At 39.7% G+C, this 27211-nt stretch overlaps 1 protein-coding gene and 1 non-coding gene across 3 annotated transcripts; both read right to left on the bottom strand.

Annotated features, from left to right (window-relative positions):
* Window positions 1–8607: 8607 nt before the first annotated feature.
* On the bottom strand, window positions 8608–27136 carry zgc:152891 (uncharacterized protein LOC767741 homolog). 2 transcript variants are annotated; one of them, XM_017493467.3, is made up of 15 exons: window positions 26958–27134; window positions 22179–22349; window positions 21854–22067; window positions 21472–21553; window positions 21251–21340; window positions 20884–20999; window positions 20577–20749; window positions 13687–13830; window positions 12757–12960; window positions 12372–12458; window positions 11991–12160; window positions 11333–11454; window positions 10541–10641; window positions 9805–9975; window positions 8608–8936 (listed from the first exon to the last, which is right to left on the bottom strand). In XM_017493467.3, the coding sequence occupies exons 2-15, from the start codon at window positions 22323–22325 to the stop codon at window positions 8757–8759; spliced, it is 2001 nt and encodes a 666-aa protein (XP_017348956.1). In that variant the 5' UTR covers window positions 22326–22349; window positions 26958–27134; the 3' UTR covers window positions 8608–8756. The 2 variants fall into 2 exon arrangements, 1 of the variants encoding a protein (XP_017348956.1); XR_006984054.2 differs by having other exon boundaries at window positions 8796–8936; window positions 9805–9971; window positions 26958–27136.
* trnae-cuc (transfer RNA glutamic acid (anticodon CUC)) lies at window positions 27117–27188 on the bottom strand. Its single transcript has one exon. It is a non-coding gene; the product is annotated as a tRNA-Glu (tRNA).
* Window positions 27189–27211: the final 23 nt, after the last annotated feature.

Here is a 27211-nt window from a genome sequence, read left to right on the forward strand (position 1 = left end):
GTCTTTATATGTATATATAGTTTTCCCACTTTTACCTATCATGTGTATGAAATTAATGCTGTTCACCCACTGCCTACACATTTAAGGCAGATCAGATGGTGATCACTTGTGAGTATATGGCCTAATAATATGAGCCCACTATGTGTACTTGGACAGAGTAACCAGTTAGATGTTACATTTTGTATAGATAACTCTATTTCTAAGCAATGTTTATCACACTGGCAAGTGGAAACCATAGCCATTGCATGTGAGATAGGGCCTAAGAAGTTAAACTATAAAGTCCATAGTGGCATCCTGGGCCCTTTTATGATTATTTAAGTGCAGGAGATTGCTCAACCGGAATGTAAATATTAGCAGTTCAATGTTGCCAATAACGCATTTTGTTCTAAGTGTGGGCCTCTCATTGACATGTGTCCCCTTTAGGCCCTAGCACTATGGCATGTATGCAGCTCTTTCTATTTACACTGACTATTTACAGGCAATGATGCATTCCCTTAACGGAACGTTGGTCTTACCCAACAGTCTGTATCACCCATATAGCATCCTACCTCAACAAGCTCTGAATGCTTTCTTGCTTCTGGAAAACAAAATTTGCCTAAAATTTGCATACTCTGTGCTAGATTGGTTTCCACCACCCAGGAATCAAACATCTGGACATTGTATATACAGCAGCCATAAACTTAACATCCCACTGGCAAGGACAAATAAATATCATAGTCTGTGTTGAATTTATAATGGAGATATCTGTATATTACAGCTATCAGTATCAGTGAAAAAATGTCAGACTTATTATATAAAGGTGGCAGTTTTAATTAAAAAAAAAAAAATTCTACACTAGGGTTAGGATAATAATGTAGGGACTAAAATATAAAATTATATTATCTTAATCCGCTGCTCTCCTAGGAGAGCCTTAAAAAAAAAAGTGCAGCTGAAGGTTAGATGCGTGTTTTAAAATTATGACTTAAATATCTATCTCCAATACATTTAATTAAAGGTCTGACTCCAATTTATTATAACGGTTAACTTAAATTGTTACTATCATGTAGTTCCACTGCAGTGGCTTAGTAGTCAACTTATTTGCATTAAAGGAATTAGACATCATTTTAGTATTAACAATATTTTACCCCTTCACATATTGAAGCCTTGGATTTCTAATAATCTGACAATTCTATGATTGTAAGATATTGACCCATAGAGTAGATACAAGTAAAAGGCAGATGTCACCTTTACTCATTTATTTATATATCATCAATAACTACTTCATCCTGCTCAGGGTCAAGGAGGATCCAGAGTCTATCCCAGGATTAATGGGCAAGAGGCAAGAATATATCTTACATCATAGGATACATTTCCATCACAGGAGACCACACACACAGAATCACAGACTCACAGACCCCACAGACACCCTGGGGAAAGATAGCATAGGCAATCCACCAACCGGTAGATCTATGTGTGATGGGAGAAAACCCAGAGGAATCCTGCACAGATACAGGGAGAAAATGAAGTTCTACATAAACAATATCCTGAAGATCGAATCAAGAATCTTGGAGCTGTGAAGTAAACTGGTCTAAATGAACCATACATACACACAATACATGGTAAATCCACTTGGAGGAAGGAGTCGGGATTATGATTCCCAATTACCTTATTTTTTATTTCTACAAGGGCCAAATTAATGTGCATGAAGCTGCTTTCTGCAGACTTTTTAATCTCAATATGTTTATTAGGAAATAGTGACGGACATTGAGTATTGGCTTGCTTTCTATTTTAAAACCACTCTAGTGTTTCACTAACAGTGTTGTGTGTAATGACTGAAAGACAATATGCATGCATTTTTGGAAAAAGCACTGTTTTGGAAAACACTTCAAAAAACTGAAGCTGAACTGAACTGAAAACATGACCTTGAACTGAACACTTAAAACATGACCTTGAGAGTTCAGAGTGATGGCCTAATATAAATGATGTACTACAGAGGTGTAATTTAGTGTGTAAAATGGTGCTGTCACCACGTTACAGACTTTTCTACGGTTTGGGGCCATCAACATATTTTTCAGGGCTATAAATACCTTAATTTTGTTATTTGTCATTTTTCACATTTTATTGACCTATTCAAAGTTTCAGAAATTCTTTAAAAAAGGATTTGTATGAGTGAGAAATTCATTTTGTGTTGTGTTGCTTTTTAAATGATTATTATATACGTTGATGATTAAAAATAATCACAATTAGTCTGAAATAGGAGCAAATGAAAACTTTTATCAATTAAGCAAACAATATAAACAATATATAACAACTATTTACAAACTATTTTATTTACAGCACTCATCTATACAAGATCCTTAGGCTACTAAAAGGAATAGAGTGATGGGTATAGGGATTGAGTGCTGAGGGATGAGTAATGAGGGATGAGTAATGAGGGATGAGTAATGAGGGATGAGTAATGAGTGATAGAGCGCTGAGGGATAGAGCGCTGAGGGATAGAGCGCTGAGGGATAGAGCGCTGAGGGATAGAGCGCTGAGGGATAGAGCGCTGAAGGATAGAGCGCTGAAGGATAGAGCGCTGAAGGATAGAGCGCTGAAGGATAGAGCGCTGAAGGATAGAGCGCTGAAGGATAGAGCGCTGAATGATAGAGCGCTGAATGATAGAGTGCTGAGGGATGATACACTGGTCCTCAGTCCTGGGTTCTCTGTGCAGACCTGTTAATGAAGAAAAGAGATTTTTTTTAAAATATTGAATTAATCAAAAAGAACAAAATTAATTTATACTTACTGGTGGAGAGCTTGAGCAATGTAGGGAAAAGCAGTGATGGAAAAGAACAAATAGGAAATGCAACAGAGGAAGGAAAGATTAATTTTAGGGGTCTAATTATAGCAAGAAAGTGTTCGATCAGGTAGAGGGTAGACAGAAGGACATTGCTCAGAGCTTCTCCAATGTGTCCATCATCAGTGGGACATGCTGCCAGAGGAGTTGCGAAACTGTACTGGCTAATGCTGCTGGGTCGCTGTAGAGCTCCAGGGGCTGAGAAAACAATACTTCACAATGCACCGTCAGCTGATCCTATTGACAAATTACACACACAAACACACACAGAAATCCAACAGAGTCACCAAGTTACAGATACAATACTGAGAAATTATGCATCATGGTATCTGAAAATATTGAACACTTACAATAAGCATTGTGAAGTACAGCTCTGCCGCAGGCTCCCACACGTCCGGGTTCCACATGCTGATAAACGCATACAGGCTCTCCAAGAATCCTCCCTCACACTTTAGGAATATCATGGTTAAAAATAGGGAAAAACAAAATGGCATAAAATAGGCCATATTCTGAAACTACATTCAAGTATCGCTTTTAAATCCCCTGATAAGACACTTACTGCCTCAGGAGCTGAGTCGTTCATGACGTAGCCGAAGAGAAGCAGCTCATAAAACACGTCCACGAAGTTGTAATGGTGGAGCTGCACAGAGGAGAAAAGTTACAAAAAGAAATTTGCTATACATATTGTAGTCTTGTTTTCTATATAATCAAAATTTTTAATCATTAAAAAAATTTGTCATTTTACACAGGCATCTGCAAGCTTACCTGGGCTTCAAAGAGCTCCGTCACAATCGATTCCTGATTAGATGGACTTTTCAGGAATTGAATCAGTGACGCATAGGCCAGCTGTACACCAACCACATCCTGTTACAACACACAAAAAATCTCTGTAACTCACTTTGGCTATGGTGTTCAATGTGGCTACTCATTTTAAACCCTAAAAATAAGCAGTATATAAGCCTAAGTATGTCCAGTAGTCCACTAAAGATAAACAGATCATGTACAACATGGTACAAAATTTCCAAGTATCCCAGTGCCATCTTCATCACATACATTTTATTTTCAAATTTGTCCTTAATTCTTAGCAGGCTGTGATTGTTACAAAACGGAAAAATAGCTATTAACGCTAGTTATTCCAATAGTTACTGTATGTACACTGCAATTGTGTTTTAAAATGTATGCTAATGCAGTTTTCTTCACTGCCTAGTTGCCTGTTGTTGTTTTTATATTTAACCACTAAAACATTAGCTGAAAGTAAATTGGGCGCAAAAATATAACAGTCTATCATCATTCTGAGGTTACCTGCTTGTTAGCGATTTACAAATGAGAACACAGTGACTTGAACATGATTTATTATTGTAAAAGCAGTGAGGCGGTAAAGTCACATGAAGCATGAAGCTTCTCCTACCTTGAGGAGGCTGAGTGTGCTCAGGAGGAGCGCTTCCTCTCCGCAAGCGGCGGTAAACGCAGTAACCCGCACCCGCAGAAAGCACGAGCAGCCCCGCAGCACAGGCGATCTCCCGCAGAGTCCAGTTCTTCATATCCGGGACAAATCTTCCGAAATCCATCGCGGTCTTAGTCCCAACTTTCTTTGTTCACTTCGTGTAGAGTGATAAAGATTGAAGTCCTCGTTCACTTCGTGTAGCGTTGATAAAGATTGAAGTCCTCGTTCACTTCGTGTAGAGTTGATAAAGATCGAAGTCCTCGTTCACTTCGTGTAGAGTTGATGAAGATTGAAGTCCTCGTTCACTTCGTGTAGAGTTGATAAAGATGACGTTGATCCGTAACGACGCAGAAACTCGATGCTGTGTTTTGGTTTAAAATAATTCGCCAGAACGCATTTATCACCATGGAAACATTTTAAACACACACAATTTTAAGAAAAACATCAAACACGCACATGACGTAAAGGCTTGCGACCCCACGTGGTATTCACCTGAGATGTGGATTTTTTTTTATAGAAACCTGTGGAATATTTAATAATAATAATGAAATCTACCAGATAATAATAATAATGATGATGATGATGATGATGATGATGATTATTATTATTATTTTTATTATTATAATTATAAAAATGTCATTAGCCCTCATTTAAGCTGGAGTTCCTCCATACACCAGAATGCAGTCCAACCTGCTGTCATGTTAATCAGACATTACACTGGACAATAAGTGTATTTATTATGATTATGATTATGATTATTACTGTGGTATGGTCATAGTTTCTAACCTCTAACTAAACACTACAAACTACAATATCGATGCTATATTATTTCAGTGCATGCCCACAATCTAAACAGCACACAGGCAATATTTCAGTCTGTAGCCACCGCAGCAATGCACACTGTGCTGTCAGTTATAATCCAATCTTTGTGAAAGTCTAAACTGCCACAAAGCATAAAAATGAAAATCTCAGTTGATTGACAAACTTTATGTGATCATATACAGTGGTAATGCATTCTTGGAATATTTAGTTATTTACTAATCCAGTGACCCCATTAAAAAAAACAAACAAAAATAAACACAAAAAAAACAGACATGAAAGCTCCACACTTTTTTTTAAAATGTAAAACTGGCTTTACACTCATGAAATTGTTGCATGAAATGCAGTACGTGACTCTGAGTAAACCAACAATCCGAACCATTTGCTAGCACTTATTTATGGGAGGCAGAATTCAGTACCCGTATGTGCATCAAATCAAACTAGTGATCTAGATTGGACGTAAAAGCTGAAATTAGATGCGTGCTTTTAACTGTGTCTTTTGACTTGCATAAGCTGCAGTGTAACGCACAAGCCCAGTCCTATCATTAGTTGTGGGCTCTTCCCAAAAAAGGTCCTGATTTAATATGTTCATATAGTTTATAATGATGCAGCCTGATCTGACAAGTGGTAGAATAAACAGTCAAAATAAAAAAGTGTTTCATAAATTGTGTGTTTTAGATGTCCCCTGTTAGATATGTCCTCTTAATTATTACCAGCAGTAAAAAGTAGCAGACTAAATGTGCTCTCATTACAGTACTTGAGTAGGCCTACATAGTAAGTCTAACTGTACTTTTAAAAATATGCTTTTAACATACAGCGGCCTCCTGAGATGAAAAGGACACAAACCACACACACACACACACACACACACACACACACTTCAATTTTATTTCTGTAGCACTTTTAACAATTGTCACAAAGCAGCTCAACAGAAATATATAAATTCAGGTTATAAATTTTACATTTATAAATTTATCCCTAATGAGCAAGCCAGAGGTGACGATGACAAGGAAAAACTCCCTGAGATGATATGAGGAAGAAACCTTGAGAAGAACCAGACTCAAAAGGGAGCCAGGGATGGTTTGTTCAGGGATGGTTCTTGATGTCCCACTGCCACTCCCATGCTATAACTGTGTGAAATCTGCTGAAAGGCAGGCTGTAATTTCATACACCTCCTTATCCCACTGCTTCTTACAATGTTTCATAAAAACACAAACATGCATCATTTAACCATGCAGCCATTATATCCTTTTACTTTCCCTCTCTCCACTTATTGTATGTTATGACTGACCATTAACCTGAGCCATGCTGTCTAGAATGATCAAACCTTCTGGTAATTTCCAAACCAAACTAATGTTATGCCTCTTTTGTTACAGTAGCACACCTTACACCAGTACAGTAGCTCACGCCAGTAATTACACCAGTACAGTAGCTTGTACTGATATTATAACTAGAAAACCAACATGAGTGAATTACTATTAACTTTATGAACTTAGCTTTTGAAAAATTAAAATAACATTAGATTGATCAGAAATATAGTCGAGACATCATTAATGATGTAAATGACTATTATAGCTAGATTTTTAATGGAATAGCTACGTAGGCATGGAAAGGCCCATTTTCAGCAACCAGCAATTCCTGTGTTCCAGTGGCACATTGTGTTAGCTAATCCTACATTATCATGTTAAAAGGTTAATTTGCCATTAGAAACCCCTTGTGCAATTATGTTAGCACAGCTGAAAATCGTTGTCCTTCTTTGGGCTACTTGAGTAGCTGGAGCATCAGCATTTGTGGGCTTGAGTACAGTCTCAAAATGGCCAGAAAGAAAGAGCTTTCTTCAGAAATTCATCAGTTGCTTTGAGAACTGAAGGCTGTTCCATGTGAGAAACTGACAAGAAATTGAATATATCTTACAAAGGTGTGTACTAATCCCTTCACAGAACGTGACATGAATTATTGAATTATTAGGTAAGGGGTCAGTGATGAACAAACAACATGAACCAGGGCAGGCAAAAACAAAGAAGAAAACCTGAAACTAAGAGCATATGCTCCACAGACAGTGCATGGAGTAAGAGTCCTTTTATGCTGTGATGGTAATTGAGTCCAAGGGTGTGTGATCAGTAATCAGGTGAATGTGACCATGAGAGAGGCTGGGTCCGAATATCCATACTGCCCTGCTACACAATAGACGAAAAGCTGTGACAAAGCTGTGACAGTATGCGATTTCGGACACAGCCAGTCTGTGGTTGTTGGGTGTTGTTGTCCTCGGCGGCCATGTTTGTAAGCTGTGCTGTATTCTGGGAATTGTAGTTGGGCGCTGATTCCAGTGTAGACATGACATCCAGATGTTATCATTCAATTTAGGATATTATTTAGATTTCTCCAGCCTAGAATTTAGTTCTCATAGGTCATAAGGCATGCGTAATTTCAAAAGAGGTGGTGGAGTAGATTTCAATTAATAATTTGATGATAACCTCTCGACTTTTATTTTGATGATATCTTGTGTCTTACAGTGACATCCACAAAACACTGAGCACATCTACCTGTTATGTGTTCTCTCGTATGTTATATTGAAACAATAAATATTTGCAGCCAATGTTTTTTTGTTTTGTTTTTTCACTACCAATCAATGTAGATACATACACTGATCAGCCATAACATTAAAACCACCTGCCTGTGTAGGTCCCTCTTGTGCCACCAAAACAGCTCTGACCCTTCAAGGCATGGACTTCACAGGACCTCTGAAGGTGTGCTGTGATATCTGTTATATCTATATGTTAGCAGCAGAACCTTGAAGTTGCGGTGGGGCCTCTATGGTTCGGACTTGTTTGTCCAGAACATCCCACAGATGCTTGATCGGATTGAGATCTGGGGAATTTGGATGCCAACATCTTGAACTATTTGTCATGTTCCTCAAACCATTCCTGAACATTTTTGCAGTGTAGCAGGGCTCATTATCCTGCTGAAAGAGGCCACTGCCATTAGGGAATACCGTTGCCATGAAAGGGGTGTACTTCATCTGCAACAATGTTTAGGTAGGTGGTATGGGTCAAAGTAACATCCACATGAATGCCAGGACCCAAGATTTCCCAGAAGAACATTGCCCAGACCATCACACTGCCTCCGCCAGCTTGCCTTCTTCCAATAGTACATTCTGGTGCCATCTTTTCCCCCGGTAGGCGACACACATGTCCTCTGTTGCCGGTTCACACCTTCCTTCGACCACTTTTGGTATGTACTAATCACTGCATACTGGGAACACCCCACAAGACCTGCCGTTTTGGAGATGTTCTGACCCAGTCGTCTAACCATTGAAAATCGCTCAGATCCTTATGCTTGCCCATTTCTCCTGCTTCCAACACATCAACTTTGAGAAGTGAGTGCTCATTTACTGCCTAATAAATCCCACCCCTTGACAGGTGCCACTGTAATGAGATAATCAGTATTATTCACTTCACCTGTGGTTTTAATGTTATGGCTGTTTGGTGTATCTATGTGAATTGAAACAGAATTAACAAGACTCATGCAGCTGTGGAAAAACTTTAATTAGATTTCTAACTATATATTAAACCTTCAAAAGATCTATTGTAAGAAATTTAAAACAGCAGCATAATCTAATTATGCTGTTTGTGTGATTCAATTTGTTTAGGTACTGAATTATGGTGATTAAATCTTTTAGATAGCCACATTGTTTTCAATGTTATCTGGGCAGAGGTAGGGGTAAGCTAGCTCCAGTTTGCTGTTCCTCTTGAGGATGTCATGAGCGATGGCCCTCAGGTCTTGCTGTACCATTTCGACAAGCTTGTGAGGGGCACCGCTGCTGAAGTACCACCCACGGTACTGGCACAAAGGCACCTACAGTACAACCACAAACATTACATACAATCCTGTAGTACTTCAATTCATGGATACAGGAACAAGGGTTAGTTCATTAGCTTAACTTGCTACTCTCTAGTGCAGTGGTCACCAACCCTGTTCCTGGAGATCTACCTTCCTGAAGACTTTAGCTCCAACCATAACCATGCCCACTCGATCATCTAATCACTTCCTAACGAAATTCTTAATGAACTAAAACAGGTGTATAAGATTTCGGTTGCAGATCTCAAGGATGAGGGTTGGTGACCACTGCTCTAGTTGTTAGTACAGCAGCACCTCACACAGCCTGAGCTAGCCATACAAATAACAGAGTGATAACCAATTTATGAAGATAAGCCTGATTGCCATGATGCAAAGAAAATGACTGCTACTAAATCGGCCTAGCAAACCACTAAGGAACAAAATAACGGCATTGGTATGACTAATGAATGCAACCACATGAGTTAGAACTCTACAAGAGACACAACCACAGAAGTAGCCATAGGTGCTTTGAGTGATAAGACCACAATGTGTTTCCGAGACACACTGGACCCGGTTCACACCTGTACTTGCTTGTACACGCTGTCCACTTGCAAGTGGATCACCCAGGATGCATGTTAATGCATGAACAGGTGTGAACGAGGCCTGTGATATTTCATAGGAGGTGCTTATGTTTGCTGAGTGATACAATACTCTTTCTTTATTTTGAAAGAGCATTTTAGTTCCAGTATTGACAACAGGAATTTCATTTAAAAACAGACATTTATTTCTGACCAAGCAGGGACTTTGGCAAAACAGGGACTTTTATCTGGACTAGGTTTTTTATTGTTGTTAGTCTTGTTTTGATGTTAGTGATGACTATACTCACATAGTCAAGAGCAGGCTTTGACAGCAGGGACAGCACAATGAGCACACTGCAAGTACTGTTAACATCAGGGAGGAACGACAAAAGATCTTCTTCTGTCACTGAGCCTTTCACCTGAGGAGGAGGCCGTGACATGGAAGCCGGGGAGTTCGGCAGCCATAAATTGAAGTCTACCTGGAATTAAATTTAACAGGTTTGTAATGAAAGTTAGACTGTTGGTATTAAGTAGACTATGACAGAATAGTATATTACTATCCCCACCGCTTTTTTTCCCCTCTGAACTGCCTCTGAATTTATTTAAGAACTGGACAGACTAACTAGTGCAATTTTCTGGTTTCCTCTTCACAGACAGAATTCTATGGATGAGAGTTTCAACATTCGGATGGAAATATATCATGTAAGGATGATACAGCAAAACCTTATACATTTGGGAGTGAATCATCTGTGTATCACCAAGTGAAAAGTCTAACCTCAGGGACCAGTGCACACCTTGGTAAACAAACTAAGTGTGAAACAAGGTTCAGCTCATTAGCTGTTTGCTAGGTTGTTAGTTTAAGTGTTTTTCCTAAATGACAATCCTCAGCATGGTTTGCCCTGTTTTTAACAATTACCAACTACGATGTAGCCATGTTGTGATTAACTTGCATGACAAGCTAAAGCATGATACACACTGTCAAATCTATATTTCATATTTCAAAAGAATAGTTGGTATATAATCAATGATCAGGAGTAAACTCACCTGAGAAAAGTTGACAGCTGAATGTAGTGCTGAACATGTGAAGATCACCATGGTGATGTACTTGCTCAGTTCTGCTGTGGTCTGAAATGACTGTGGAAAACCTGGAGGAAATAATGAGAAAGTTATACTGACAGAATATACCCAAATACCCATAAATACGGCGACAATTAATTGATTAGGGTTGCATCACATCACAAGGTCTCATCAATCAATGGCATGTCTGTCCAGTTGTGTAATTTGAATTTTGACCAGACAATATGTGATTCATCTATCTACTCTGTTTTTTTCCTTCACAGGCATTTTGGGGAAAAATGGATGATAGAGTAAATAATCCACGCATTTGTGTCTGGGTCACCCGCCGATGTATTTCACGTGCACCTTCACAGTCACTGCCGATGATGTGTTACGGATATGTTAGTAAAGCGGGCTGGAGATCAGATGCTGATCAAATATAGGAGGTGTTTCGCTGTGTGTAATCATCTGGCATGACTGTCTCTGAATGAATCTGCATGAATCTACAGTCTGGGCTAGAAAGAAATCAGATTCTGTGCATGTTTCTTATGATTAATGGTGCTGTTGCACGTGGTTCTATAAAAAATCAAAAATAATTCACTTTAAAACATTTGTTAGCAGTAATAATAATAATAATAATAATAATAATAATAATAATCTGAAAGTGGTGCCAAAACAGTACACTGATGTCTTTTTATCACTGAAAGGCATTTATACAAGTCATCCCTGATTATTTGCTCAGACTGTCGCAAATGACTGTTGTCAAATTCAGAGTTTCACCTGTATGTGTAAGACCAAGAAATCCCTCAATGTGAATCTCTTGGATCCAGCTCTGGAGTTCTGAGTCACACTGGACCTCCTGGTCATCATGGTAATACAATTCCACCCAGCCTGCCACAAACCTACAACCAACATTTATCAACAACATGCTGTCATACATTGATTAATCCTAACATGCACCACATGCAAGACTTTAAATAAATGCACATGCTCCCAATATAGAGAGTGATCACAATCCAGTAAAAGAAACATGTTGACACTGTAACACTTTAAACCCAGAGAACCAAAAATCTATCTTGTGTCTTACAGTGCCCATGACATCAAAATTGGTGTTTCAGAGCTTTTCGTCTATATCCATTAGTGTATACACCAATATGGCAGTATATGTAAAAAGAAAATACCAGAAAGAGTTTTGGAGATATACTCTGTTAAAATTTGTAGTGTGTCACTTCTGGGAAAATTATGATTTTTTTTGATGATACATAATTTCCTGTAACAATACACTCTGTCTTACATATAATATAATTGTATAATCGTTATCTAATCATCTTTTTTGTTCAATGTTGACAATTAAATGAACTATTAACTATGACCTATGACAATGAGTAAAATGAACTATGAAATGTGACCCAGAGTAATAGTATGTCTTTCAAAGCACCTCTGAAGTACGTTCCACACCATCAGAGCATCCTGTGCATAGTAACAGTTGGGCAGCTTGTCCAGTCCTCGTTCTTTCAGGTCATCTGGGACACACAGTGAAGTGTAGCGTAGTCGGTCAGTGCCTCGAGCAAGCATAAGAGGCAATGCCTTAATGCCACAGCCTATAGCCTGGTGGGAAGAGGGTAAACAGAATAAGTTCTTTCTGGTAAATGAATGATCACAAATTTGGCATTCATACACGTAATCTTTTTTTTTTTTTTTTTTACAAAATAACATCAGAATTAGCAGTGTCAGAATAGTTGTGTTTGACTGCCATCATGCAAAATCAGTAACACAGCTCACACACATTTAAATTGTAATCGAAGATAATGATACCAACCTTATCAAAAACACCATTAGGACCTAGAAGAGAAGCTCGAGCCTGGATATTGATCTGAAGAGAATTCTTTAAATGGGGCATCAGAAGCTGTAAAAATCAATTAGTGTCTTTTTAGTCAACATCAAATTATTTGCAAAAAAAAAAAGATCATCTTCAAGATAACTCTTCATGAGCATATTTAATTAAATAGAACTAAATAATAAATCACTTTTGCTACAAAGCATTCAAATGTTGTCTTTATCAAGCTTTTCCTCATGATACCAGAGCACTATCCACTCTTTAGATGCCCTGAACTTAATAAAATCCCAAACATCAGTTATAGTAGCTTTAAGGTGTATGTTTTGTAGTGTAATGGGCCTTCGTTTCCGTATTTATTCCTATATACCTGATGCAGAGGGTGTATCTCTGGCAGTTTCCGAAGCGTGGCGATGCAGCACACCTCTCCTATCAAGTGAGTGCAAAGGAAGTGGGAGAGGAGCTGGTGAACCTGGAAATCTGCGTTACGGACCCATATCTTTGCTAACAGCCAGTCAGGTGCGGAGTCAGATGGCAGAAAGACAGGATTTTGAGGACCAGCGGTTTTCTGAAGCTAGTATCAAATATTCAGAAAGCTGCGTTATTCCTGTGCATCAAATTAATGATTCTTAGAAAATGTGTCTGCCCTACATAAAACAGATCAAAATATTTCAAGGCACTAATATTGGCACCCTTATTAAAAATGAGCAAAGTAGGCTGTGAAAATTGCCTTTCTTGTTTAACCTTTTGATCTTTTGTTAAAAAAATCACAAAAAAATCTCATGCTCTCATGGATCTCAAGCAATTGTGAACAAGACACAGGTTTATCCAAAAAATCTTTGTTAAATATAGGTGTGCAACAATTATTGGCACCCCTATGAATTCACATGAGAAAAAAATATATGAAGTATATTCCCATTGATATTTTACTTTTTTTAACGCCTGGGTGACTAGAAACAGGAAATTGTTCAACCATGACTTCCTGTTTCACAGGGGTATAAATATGAGGTAGCACATAGGCCAAATTCCATTAGTCATTCATAACATCGGTAAGACCAAGGAATATAGCTGTGATGTGCGGCAAAAGGGTGTTGAGCTTCACAAAATGGGAAGTGGCTATAAGAAAATAGCACAGGCATTGAAAATGCCCATTTCCACCATCAGGGCAATAATTAAGAAGTTCCAGTCAACTGGAAAGTTTATGAATCAACCTGGACTTGGACATGTGTCTATATTACAGGTTGATTCATAACATTTCCAGTATGTATATAGACTCAAGGGCTAGTAACATTAAACACACCTGGATAGCAATAGGTTTCAGCTCTCCATGTTGGTTGTAATGCAGGAGGCACAGTGGAGCAGCCAGGTATGTTTGCCTGCCATTGATAACATTAGCAGGTAGCTGATCAAGTACCTCATAGTCCAGGAGAAATATAGTTCCTCTCTATGGTGCATAAAAAATACATTCATTCAAAGTAACATGCGTTATGTAAGAAATAAAACATGGTAATGAGGGCTGTTCTAGTGATATCACCAAAGTGTTTAATTCCTCTTTTCCCAGCATAATTTGCCATTGATTATATGGCACATAAAAAAAAATTAAATAAATTTTTAGTTACATGTGATGTGGAAGAGTCATAAACAAATCAGTTTGAACAAATCAGATGAACAAATCAGCGGCATTTCACACAACTGTTAGTAGTAATAACATACACTTTCGGTCAAAATGTCAGATTGATTTATGACTCCTCTGTAATTTATGCCCCCTCCCAATTATCCCTGGCTGACAGTTCTGTAGGTCCTGTAAATTTATGACCTCTGGTAATCCTATTGATCTGAACGTGTGACCTCCTATCTCAAGTCTAGGTTTTTTCCCCCATTGGAGTCAAGCTGTAAAGCACTTTTTAGAATATTTTTGTCTGCATCAACTCTTATTTCACTTGTTGTGAGTGAAGCACAGTGTGAGATATCCTTCCCTTTGGCCCATGCTCAGGTCATTAAAAAGACAGTGCCCTCTGCTGGTAGAAGTTATGTAGGTTGAGCTAGTTGCTAAGTGTCTTCTGCTCTGTGTTCAGGGTCTTGGATATGGCCATCTCTTTATAATGGATTAACTGGCTCATTAGACAAAGCTCTTGTACAGCAGAGACAGATGTTGCGGTTTGCATCAGGTCTTGCTATTTGCATGATTCTGTTGGCCTTATTGCATTTTGTCTCTCTAATCTTGTCAGGGTTTTTTATTTGCAGGATTTTACATTCTTCCAGAGAGACCTACCTCACCCTCACATCCTGAATGGAGAACAGTGTCACATTGCAGGCAGAGGGGAAATAATTTACCGTATATAAAATTTTGGATGACGCGATACGTTTGAACACCCTGATGTACAAACATGGAGGAAGACAACAGTATAACAAGAAATTTCAGAAGTTTGTCGAGTAGTAGCTCCCGATCACCCAATTGTACAGCTGCTGTTGGCAAATCCAGATTTCCATTTACTGCTAACTAGGCTTCCGGTAGATGGGTTGTGGGTCACGAGGTACAGTTTGAGGAAATTATCAAATCAATGCAACTTAGTGATTAAGCACATAATAAGTCATTTAGGGGCTATAGGAGAATAAACTGGGAATAAGGAACCACTGATAGAAGTAGTGGTGAGGAAACATAGAGAAGATGAAAAATACATATGGCAGTGCTGCAAAAAGTGGCATGACAGGACAGCTGGAGAGTTGCAATGGCCTAAGGAGGGAACTTTTAATGAAGAATTATGCCAGAAAATGAAAGAGGTTAGCCTGCTGGAGTGAAAAAAAGAGCTGAAATAGCTGATTGGTTTAAACAAGAAGGAAGAGAGTATAGGGAGAAGAAAGAACAAGAAGAGAAACAACAGGTAACTGAGGGAGAATGCAGAAATGAGGGGTACAGTAAGAAACAAAAGGAAAGCGAAGAAGGGAGTGAGAAATTAGAAAAAGATAGCGAGAAAGGGACAGCGTCACCATAAGGGATGCAGCAGGGACCCAGCCTCCCACCACCCTACAACATATAGCACACTCCACAACGTTCCCCAGGCACAGTAGGCATATATCCAAGTGTGACTAGTTGTGAGGAGTGGAGAGATGAAGTATGGATGCATGGGGTGTTAGATGGGGTGTACAAGCAAATACACGTAAGAAGAGTGTACAAGCAAATACACGTAAGAAGAGTGTACAAGCAAATACACGTAAGAAGAGTGGAGACCAACTGAAAATCCATACCTACACAGATCACCGGATGAGCACTTTATACACATATCCATAACGGCAATAGACCCCATTATAGCAACTTGTGTTGTTATACATGCTAGGGCAGGGAGTAAGACAGAGGGAAGCCAGATGGCAGTGGTAGAGGCAGAAAAAGATCAAGATGAGGAAGTGTTGTTGGGAAAATTGGCAGATACATTGTGGACAAAACACCCAACAGATGTAGTATTAGTCAAATCAGGCAGGGCTAGAAAAAATAAAAGTTAAGAGTAATGTCCGCTTACCCTACCAAAAGCAATATCCATTGGTTAGAGAAGGCATAAGAACAAGTATAGAAGGTTTACTTATGGCAGGGGTATTAATTCCTACCAGGAGCCCTTGCAACACTCCAATTTTTCCTGTAAAGAAACCAACTCTGATGACTGGAGATTGGTACATGACCTAAGAGCAATAAACCAAGTAATGACACCTGAAACTCCTGTTGTACCGGACCCACAAAATGGTACACATTAATCGATTTGTATTCTGCATTTTTTAGTGTACCACTCCATCCAGATTCATAGAATCTATTTGCCTTTACTTATGCAGGGCAACAATATACGTATACAAGACTCCCGCAGGGATATTGCAAGAGCCCTTCAATATTCAATCAGCTCGTGGCCTTGTAGCCCTGGACTGCCACAGCACCTTGTTACAGTACATGGACTATCTACTACACTGCAGTCCCACCAAGGAACAATGCCAGCAAGATTCGATAAAAGTGCTGACAATGCTGGGTGAAAATGGTCACAAAGTAAGCAGAGAAAAGCTTCAATTTTATCGATAACAGGTAGAGTACTTAGGACGTGTCTTAGAAGGAACAAGCCAAAAAAAATTCTCCAAAACATGTAGAGGCAATTACGAGAGCACCTCGACCACAAACAGTGCTCAAATGCTGCCATTTCTAGGAACGGCACAGTTTCGCAGGCCATGGGTGTGTGATTTTGCATTAGTAGTACAACCACTACAAGATCTGATAAAAGCAGTGGATCAGATGCAGGTAAATGCTCCCCACATATGGACCCCTGAAGCCTTAGCTGCTTTTGAATCAATTAAAGTCACACTAGGGTCTGTACTTGCTCTGGCAAGTCCATACTACGGTAAACCTTTTCATCAGTACATGTCCGAGGTGGATTTGCATCAGCAGTATTGACACAGGGAGCGGGTAAACAGCCCATAGCATATCATAGCACAGCATTAGATAATGTTGAGAAGGGGATGCCACCATGTGGTGGACCCTGGTAGCAGCTGCATTTGCATATAAAAAAGGATCCATAATCACTATGGGAGATCCGGCCACATTGTATACAACGCATGCTTTACATGCACTATTGACCAGTCAATCGTTTGTCATCACTAATTCACGACAAACAGGGTGTGATGTTATTTTGTCAGCTCCAGCGTTAACAATAGAAAGATGCAACACAGTCAATCCCACCAATAAAATGGTTACTCCGCTAGACACCACATGAATGTGTGGAGGAATCAGGAAAGTTTCTGAAAGCTAGTGCAGACTTAGAAAATCGACCATTGCTGGACGCCCAACGTATATTCTTTGTAGATGGGTTGTGTTTTCGAGCAGATGTGGGGAATAAAGCTGTAGCAGAGGACAAGTATGATCTGATTTCATTTAACATAGTGATAGAGGTCTCCCTTCCCCAACCCTGCTTGGCCCAATTAGCAGAAATTAGAGCCCTAACCGCTGCATGTAAACTAGGAAATGGTAAAAACTGTACAATTTACTCAGATTCTGCATATGCCTATAGGGTATGCCACATGTTTGGGCCAATATGGGCACAAAGGGGATTTCAGAGGGCAGATGGCTCTACAATTACACATGGGGCGGCCATCTCAGATCTGTTACATGCTATGACATTACCAGCCAAACAAGCCACAGTAAAATATCAAGCTCATAAATCTGATGGTTCTTTTGTCACTAGGGGAAATACAGCAGCAGACGAAGGGACAATGAAGGCTGCACTGGGATCCACGCGAATGATGGCCCTATTGAATTCAGGAGAGGAATCTCCTCAAGAAGAGAACCTGGACTATGTTGTGAGCTTGCAAGTATGCTGCACTGAGGCTGAGATAGCTAACTGGATAGCCAGAGGAGCTAAAAAAGAACTAGGGACGGGCTTATGGCGGAGTATAGATGGGGTGTGTGTAGCCCCACTTAGTCTCCTCCCATTGCTCATAAAGGATGCACATGGACTATATCATACTGCCAGAGTAGAAATCTTAAAGAAAATTAGACAAGACTGGTGGTCCCCATATCTGGCTAGTTCAGTAGAGCATGAGTTAAAGCAGTGCAATGTTTGCACATGATACAACATCCGTAAAACCTGTACTGCCCCCTTATGTCATATTCCAGAGACCAGACGTCCTTTTAAACCTGCTGCTATAAACGCCCACCGCCACCAGTCAAGCACAGACTCAGACAGCGGCAGTGAGCTAGGAGAACCACAGGCAGGACCGTCTCAAGCCACGCGTACAAAAGTCAGGAAAAGGGAAGAATGCCGAGCACGACAGAAGACACCCAGTCACAGTTATACTTCTGAGAGCACACCATTTATGACTCCAGATGAAGAGTCATCTCTGTAACCGGCACATGTGACTGAGACACCACACAGTGAGGCAGAAGAACCACCAGCAGCAGAATATACCTTTATTGTTCCACCATTAAACGAACCACTCAGCGAGAACTTCAGAGATAGTGTATTACAAGTGGTCAATGACCCTGTAGTGGAGGGCCAGGGCCAACACCTCCAATAAATAAATGTGTGTGTGTGTGTAAATATATATATATATATATATATATATATATATATATATATATATATATATATATATATATATATACACACACAGTATCTCACAAAAGTGAGTACACCCCTCACATTTTTGTAAATATTTGATTATATCTTTTCATGTGACAACACTGAAGAAATGACACTTTGCTACAATGTAAAGTAGTGAGTGTACAGCTTGTATAACAGTGTAAATTTGCTGTTCCCTCAAAATAACTCAACACACAGCTCATTAATGTCTAAACCACTGGCAACAAAAGTGAGTACACCCCTAAGTGAAAATGTCCAAGTTGGGCCCAAAGTGTCAATATTTTGTGTGGCCACCATTATTTTCCAGCAGAATTTCACAGGTTGCCCCTGGAGTCCTCTTCCTCTCCTCCATGACGACATCACGGAGCTAGTGGATGTTAGAGACCTTGTGTTCTCCACCTTCCGTTTGAGAATGCCCCACAGATGCTCAATAAGGTTTAGGTCTGGAGACATGCTTGGCCAATCCATCACCTTCACCCTCAGAATCTTTAGCAAGGCAGTGGTCGTCTTGGAGTTGTGTTTGGGGTCGTTTTCATGCTGGAATACTGCCCTGCGGCTCAGTCTCCGAAGGAAGGGGATCATGCTCTGCTTCAGTATGTCAGAGTACATGTTGGCATTCATGGTTCCCTCAATGAACTGTAGCTCCCCAGTGCCGGCAGCAGTCATGCAGTCCCAGACCATGACACTCCCACCACCATGCTTGACTGTAGGCAAGACACACTTGTCTTTGTACTCCTCACCTGGTTGCCGCCACACACGCTTGACACCATCTGAAACAAATAAGTTTACCTTGGTCTCATGAGACCACAGGACATGGTTGAAGTAATCCATGTCCTTAATCTAATTGTCTTCAGCAAACTGTTTGCGGGCTTTCTTGTGCATCATCTTTAGAAGAGACTTCCTTCTGGGACGACAGCCATGCAGACCAATTTGATGCAGTGTGCGGCGTATGGTCTGAGCACTGACAAGCTGACCCCCCCACCCCTTCAACCTCTACAGCAATGCTGGCAGCACTCATACGTCTATTTCCCAAAGACAACCTCTGGATATGATGCTGAGCACGTGCACTCAACTTCTTTGGTCGACCATGACCAATTGGCAATCTTCTTACTGCCTAGGCCATCTTTATGTAGAGCAACAATTCTTTTTTTCAGATCCTCAGAGAGTTCTTTGCCATGAGGTGCCATGTTGAACTTTCAGTGACCAGTATGAGGGAGTGTGAGAGCGATGACACCAAATTTAACACACCTGCTCCCTATTCACACCTGAGACCTTGTAACACTAACAAGTCACATGACACCGGGGAGGGAAAATGGCTAATTGGGCCCAGTTTGGACATTTTCACTTACGGGTGTACTCATGTTTGTTGCTAGCGGTTTAGACATTAATGGATATGTGTTGAGTTATTTTGAGGGGACAGCACATTTACACTGTTATACAAGCATGTTGCTTGGTGAAATGAATAGATTTTTGATTGTAAGTACAATAAGTATCACCAGCTTCTTTCCTTCACAAATATGGTAAGGATATGAAAATAACTTAAAAAAAATTAAAATTTCCTATGAATAATTTAACCCCCCCCCAACCACACTCCCAGAACCCAGACAGCACATAAGCTCTGTGAAAACCTAGGGAAAAACTTGGAATCATGGTTGACCCTGTGCTGTGACCCCAACTTCTTAACAAACTGGGATGTGCAAAGAAAAGAATTTCACTTTACTGTAATACATAGTATATGTGATAAAAAAAAGCAGTTTTTTTTTTTTTAACTGCCCTGATTTTGGCAGTTATCAGATTATCCTTCGTCATGTAAACAGCATAGTATGATCGCATTTAGGCTGTTATCAGACTATACACAGTCTCAACTAATTATTTACCAGTAAAGTGACCCATATTTTAAGAAGAAAAATACAAAAACATTTACATTATGTTTGTCTTTGGTAGGTTGTAAAGCAATGATATTTTGAAAGACACTTGATTAAATACTGACTTTTGTAGACCAAGCGTTTCTCAATTTTCAGTTATCATATTATTTTGTACATGTGCATGTACTCATTAATGTCTCTTATACACATACACAAACCTCTAACTCCTGCTCTAGAGAAGACCGCTCTGGCAGGAAATCCTTGAGCATCTCCGATGTGACAGCTAGATTAGGTGGGAGGCAGTGGATCTGTCTGATGATTAGAGGATTACATCCATTCAGACACTGATAACCAAAAAATGTATCTTCTTTCCAATGAGCCTGAACATACTCTAAAAAAAAACAAGGGGAAAAAAAAGGCAAACAAATAAGCCCATTGTTGACATTACATTAGAGATATTATTGAATGACATATAGTGCCACATTATTTGCATTATTTATAAGGTTAAAAAAATCTCTGACATACTGGCAACTGTGTTATCTTTTCCATTATGCATGAATAGCATCTCCAGTTCCTTCATGCTATTCCATGGTTCAGCTCTATCAGTAAAACCCCTAAGGTAGTGGACATTGACACCTTGGCTGAGAGACAGAGATATAAAAAGTAGGTTTATTGATTTCCACATAGCACTACAACCCTTGTTGGAAAAGAAAATTGGAAATGATACGTGATATGTGATCCCAATCAGATTACCATTAATAAATTCCTATCCCAGATTAGAACAAAAAATTCTTGTCACTATATTTCAAGTCTATTGGAAACATGCTGATTAATCTGTTCATATAACCCTTATCTGAAAAGCATGATACATTTGATGTGGGTGATGGTATACCTTTGTCGGGTGAAACCCAAGTTGGGACCCAGGGCCTGATCACTGGACATGTCAATGCAACGAAGGCCACCTTCAACAAAAGTCCTCCATCTACAAGAAAAATAAATTTGCTGCCTTCTTTCAAAGTGACACCAGTGATTCCTTGCTTTAGTTTGAGGAGTATGATTGATTGAAGCTCATAAGTTTAAATATGAGAGATAATTACTGGACTAATGTAATACCTGATATGTTTTTGCTTATTCTGGAGTTCCCTGGTCCTGTGCTCTCGAAGTATCTGCAGTGACTCGCAATTCAGCAGGCACACTAATGATAAAAGAAGCACAAATAAAAACGTTGTTGTTGAGTTCATGTTTACCCACTACTTCCTGTTTTTAATATCACGTCAACATTATACACCATGGATTTCCTTTAGCTTGCAAAATACACTTCCTTCATCAATGCAATGCACATTTAAGGGATAGTCGTTGTTCGTTTTTCTCCTCAGATCTAGAATCCAAAGTATTTTCTTGGTGAGCTCAGCACAATGAACCTGACTGCATGACATAATTTAAAAATTGTACCAAGAGCTCAGGCATGGAAGGAGCAACACGGTCCTCAGCTTGCCTCTATTGCTGCGGAGCTCCACATCACCATCTGCAGTTTTGATCCACCTGTTGCAGGGGAAGCACTCTACTTCTGTAGCATCAGAGCTCCGTTTCAGCTGCACATCTAGACAGTGCCAGTCGAGATTGGGGAAGCCGGACCGAGCTTCAAGCCGCAAACGCACAAGAACCACGGTGCCTATTTCCTCAGCAGGCTTGACCAGAACAGTGCAGTTCTATCTCAAAAAAAAGGAAGTGCAATGCTCAGATGACTACTGATCTTGAATTAGTCAAATGGAATGTTTAAAAAAAAATACAATTTTAAACAAACAAAATGAAGACCTTACCGAGCCAGGAAGGAGACACTGTGCATCTGTAAAAGGCCTAACTGGTGGACACTCACATTGAGAACCGATCAGAGAGACCCAAAGAATGTTGTATGATCCCGATAGAGGGGCTAACGATGTTCGGATTGTCACATAAATGCCCTCCATTTGCCTGACTTCACGTGGAGTGTACTGATCACATAAATTGTAAAAGTAAAAAAAACATTTTTAAGTATGTACATAGTATCATTCAAAGTGAATCCTCATATAACTTTAACTATGTACTGTATCTGACCTTTTGGGACCAATGAAGATAATAATAATAATAATAATAATAATAATAATAATAATAATAATAATAAAAGTTTTACATTTTTCAGACAGATTCCAGCTTAACAATTCCTGGTGCCACCATTTACATATAGCACCAACAAGCTACAACTACATTTGAATTGCAAATAATGCAAGCATCATTTCATCAAAATCAGATATAAAATGCAAATGTAAAAAAAAGGGCAAAGGTAGTAAATGTATCACTAAAAAAATACTTTAAAAGTTTAAAAGTTCGTTTTATATTGGACATTTGCTGCACATTTCTCAAGACATAAACAAAAAGGACAAAATGTGTGTTTTCTTACTCTGGAGCGGGCAGAGAACCAAGTACAACTAAATATATATTTTTATTTGCTCCTGTTAAAGCCCGCGGAAGCCAATATTTGGGAAACGCAGGTCATCAGCGCGTTGTAGTGATGGAGTCAGTAAGGGACCGTGTAAAAAGTGCATGACCTGGGCAATTTTATAAGATTCTACCAAGATTATAGTCATCTACTTTGCAGGTTATCTAACATATTGTAGTTAATTACAAATCCTCATTTTCATAACTGTACATTAAAATCACCTACCAGTCTAAGTTACCAGTTTGATCATTGCTAGCCTTCCTCTGACCTGAAGTAACTGAGCTAGCTAATCGATTTCAATCTGCTAAATGTTAACACTCTGAACACTGACAGCTGTATCCTCTTTCTGCACATTAGCTAAACATCTGTATACTGTAACTTACATACTGCATGGTATATGTGTGTATAACTTGCACAGATATAAGCGTAAGGATTGTTATGCCAAATTGCAAACCAATCTCTCTAATCTGATTAACTGGTAGTGTAATGTAGCATAGGGATATTGTATGGTTATGTTTGGTAATACAGAGAGTAGTGTATATTCTGTTAGTGATATGCATGGAGATACAGAGAGGAAGCTGTGGGAGCACAGACGTTGTTGAAGGCTGTTGGATGTTGTTTAATAAAAGGAACTAAACAGAGCCACGCCTGTATCACCTCATTTATATGTGCCATCCTAACATTACAGGTAACCTATTGGAACCTTATTAACTCACCCATCATCTCAGAAAATGTATTCAGCAAACAAACCCGATGGTAAACCTTAAAAACTTACTTCAAATATGATGTTTTCTTGTTCTACGTTATCCTGCATCCATATTCTCTCGTCCTTGGCTTGTCCTTGATTTTAAAACTGCACACGTTGCTTGTGAACATAAAAAAAATACCTCTTCTTTTGACAAGAGGTGAAATGATGTGTCAATCAGCATCAGCAACTGCCAGTAGTGAATAAAATTTTGGGGACACCTGAACACCCCTCTGACTCCGCCACTGGATACATTATGGAGTGGAATGTAAGACGCACTACAAATACAATATTACACAAAAGTCTTACAGAAGTTCTGTATATAACATATCTATATCTATCTATCTATCTATCTATATAGATAGATAGGATAGATAGACAGATATAAATTTTTACTTTTTTAGGTTTCATATTATTTAATATGAAATATATACATTTTTGTTGTTTTTTTAAACAGATAAATAGAAAATTCAATAATGTTTTGACTGTATGAGTTACACATGTACAACCAAATGAAATAAGATATTGCTCATTATTGCTACTAACTACAGCAAACAAATTTTTAAAAACTCAGTTTTTCATTTTTTAAGAAAAATAATAAAAAGTGTAGCTTCTGTTGCATGTAGTAGAAATTTGGTGACCTGTAAAAGTGGGATTTTTGTGTAGTCTAAGGGTTTGGAATTAATGAATCATTGTACAGGAAAAATTGCAACACAACAATGTTTTTATAATTCTAAAATCATATACTAACTTCTAATATGGGAAAGTCTTACTGCAAATGTTCTTGGATCTTTAGGCTCTTTAGGTTATGGTTACATACTATCAAATTTTAGTAATAAAATCATAATCATTATTTATTTATTTATTATTATAATAGCACGTTTGCCTCAGTCCTTCAGGGTTGACGGTTCGATTCCTGCCCTGTGTGTGCAGAGTTTGCATATTCTCCTCCGGTTTCCTCCCGAAGTCCAAAGACATGCATTGTAGGCTGATTAGCATGTACAAAAGTGTCATTGTGCCCTGCGATGGACTGGCACCCCGTCCAGGATGTCCTCCGCTTTTTAACATCAATTTCCTGTAGTTGGTAGCAATAATAGACTGCATCATAAAGCATTTGGTTTTACATGTGTAACTCCTACAGTTAAAATATTATTGAATTTTGATTGATATTTTTTTATCATATTTTTATATTAAATATAACAAATTTAAATAATAAATCCATCCATCCATCCATCCTCAACCGCTTATCCGTAATCGGGTCGCTGGGGCAGCAGCTCCAGCAGTGACCCCAAACTTCCCTTTCCCGAGCCACATTAACCAGCTCTGACTGGTGATCCCGAGGTCTCCTCCCAGCTGTACATGCCTGGAACACCTTCCTAGGGAGGCGCCCAGGGAGCAGCCTTACCAGGTGCTCGAACCACCTCAACTGGCTCCTTTCAACGCAAAGGAGCAGTGGCTCTACTCTGAGTTCCTCTTGGATAACCAAGCTTATCAGCCTATCTCTAAGGGAGAGGCCAGATACCCTCCTGAGAAAACCCATTTCGGCCATTTTTACTCACGATCTAGTTCTTTCGGTCACTACCCAGCCTTCGTGACCATAGGTGAGAGTAGGAACGAAGATTGCCCGGTAGATCGAGAGCTTTGCCTTCCGGCTCAGCTCTCTTAACGTCACAACGCTGCGGTAAAGCGTTTGCAATACCGCTCCCGCTGCTCCGATTCTCCGGCCAATCTCCCGCTCCAACGCCCCCTCACTCGTGAACAAGACCCCGAGGTACTTGAACTCCTTCACTTGGGTTAAGTACTCATTCTCTACCCGGAATAGGCACTCCATTAGTTTTCTGCTGAGAACCATGGCCTCAGATTTAGAGGTGCTAATCCTCATCCCAGCCGTTTCACACTCAGTTGCGAACCAATCCAGTGAGTACTACAGGTCATGGAATGATGATGCCATCAGGACCACATCATCTGCAAAAAGCAGCGATGAGATCATCAGGTCACCAAACCACAACCCCTCCCCACCATGACTACGCCTCGAAATCCTGTCCATGAATATCACAAACAGGATTGGTGACAAAGCGCAGCCCTGGCGGAGACCTACCCCCACCTGGAACGAGTCCGACTTTTTGCAGAGCATCCAGACACAGCTCTCGCTTTGGGCGTACAGCGATTGGATAGCCCTAAGAAGGGAACCCCTCACCCCATACTCCCTCAGCACCTCCCACAGTAAACCCCTGGGACCCGGTCAAACGCCTTCTCCAAATCCACAAAACACATGTAGACCGGATGGGCATACTCCCAGGCCCCCTCCAAGATCCTTGCGAGAGTAAAGAGCTGGTCCATTGTTCCACGACCAGGACAGAATCCGCACTGTTCCTCTTCCATCCGAGGTTCGACTATTGTCCGAACCCTCCGTTCCAGCACCCTGGAGTAGACTTTACCAGGGAGGCTGAGAAGTGTGATACCCCTATAATTGGTGCACACTCTCTGGTCCCTCTTTTTGAACAGGGGAACCACCGCCCCGGTCTGCCACTCCTTGGGCACTATCCCCGACTTCCACGCAATGTTAAACAGGCGTGTCATCCAAGACATCCCCTCCACACCCAGAGCTTTAAGCATTTCTGGACGGACCTCATCAATCCCACTGTGTAGTTGTTTGACTACCTTAGTGACCTCCACCAGGGAGGTAAATAATATATATAGTTCTTTATATATAGCAACAGAGAGAGAGAGAGAGAGAGAGAGAGAGAGAGAGAGAGAGAGAGAGAGAGAGAGAGAGAGAGAGAGAGTAGTCGTACATACTACAATACATTAGATAACCTGCGAAGTAGACGACTATAATCTTGGTAGTACACGGTCCCTTACTGACTCCATTACTACAAAGCTCTGATGATCTGCGTTTCCCAAAGATTGGCTTCCACAGGCTTTAACTGGAAAATTTTATATATATATATATATATATATATATATATATATATATATATAGTTGTACTTGTTTCTCTGTCCACTCCAGAGTAAGAAAATACACATTTTGTTCCTTTTGTGTATAATTTCTTGAGAAATAGAAGAGCGAATCTCGAAAATGTAGCAAATGGAATGTCCAATATAAAACGTTAATATATCGCATTCAAAACCTTACTGAAAAAGCTTTGTTGCTTGCACACAGCATGCTGTTCTTTGGTTGTTGTTGTTGTTTTTGTTTTTTTCAGGAGTAATATCATACTATCAATATTAGCCCTATTTTATATTAATTTTTAACACACGTAATGTATATCGTTATCCTTTCAGTTTTAGCATCTTGTGGTACATTACTTTAAAAAAGTTATGTTTGTATTATTTAATTTACAGCTGTGATAAAAGACAAAAAGTTTGTTAGCCTACCTTGTCTGTGTGTCAGTGCCGATATTCAGTGTGTTGTGCGATGTTCAGCTACGCAGAATGCGTGGGTTGGTATACTTCCTTATGGAAATTGTTACAGCGTCCCACCAGGAATATTCAAAAACGTAACTGATATCCAGCACAAAGACGGAAAAACGTTTGTTCCCTGACCGGGAATCGAACCCGGGCCGCGGCGGTGAGAGCGCCGAATCCTAACCACTAGACCACCAGGGAAGTTGTGCGATATGGCAGACAGT

This window comes from Ictalurus punctatus, chromosome 18 (genome assembly GCF_001660625.3).
Source record: "Ictalurus punctatus breed USDA103 chromosome 18, Coco_2.0, whole genome shotgun sequence".
NCBI lineage: Eukaryota > Metazoa > Chordata > Actinopteri > Siluriformes > Ictaluridae > Ictalurus > Ictalurus punctatus.

What these genes read in the sequence shown, in the direction of transcription:
- zgc:152891 (XM_017493467.3), bottom strand. Translation starts at nt 22,325, where the DNA reads ATGGAGGGCATTTATGTGACAATCCGAACATCGTTAGCCCCTCTATCG. An exon ending in AAAAGATAACACAGTTGCCA is followed by an intron (nt 20,750 to 20,883) that starts GTATGTCAGAGA and finishes GTTTTTTTTTAG; the next exon opens with AGTATGTTCAGGCTCATTGG. An exon ending in CAGCTGTCAACTTTTCTCAG is followed by an intron (nt 9,976 to 10,540) that starts GTGAGTTTACTC and finishes ATTTAATTCCAG; the next exon opens with GTAGACTTCAATTTATGGCT.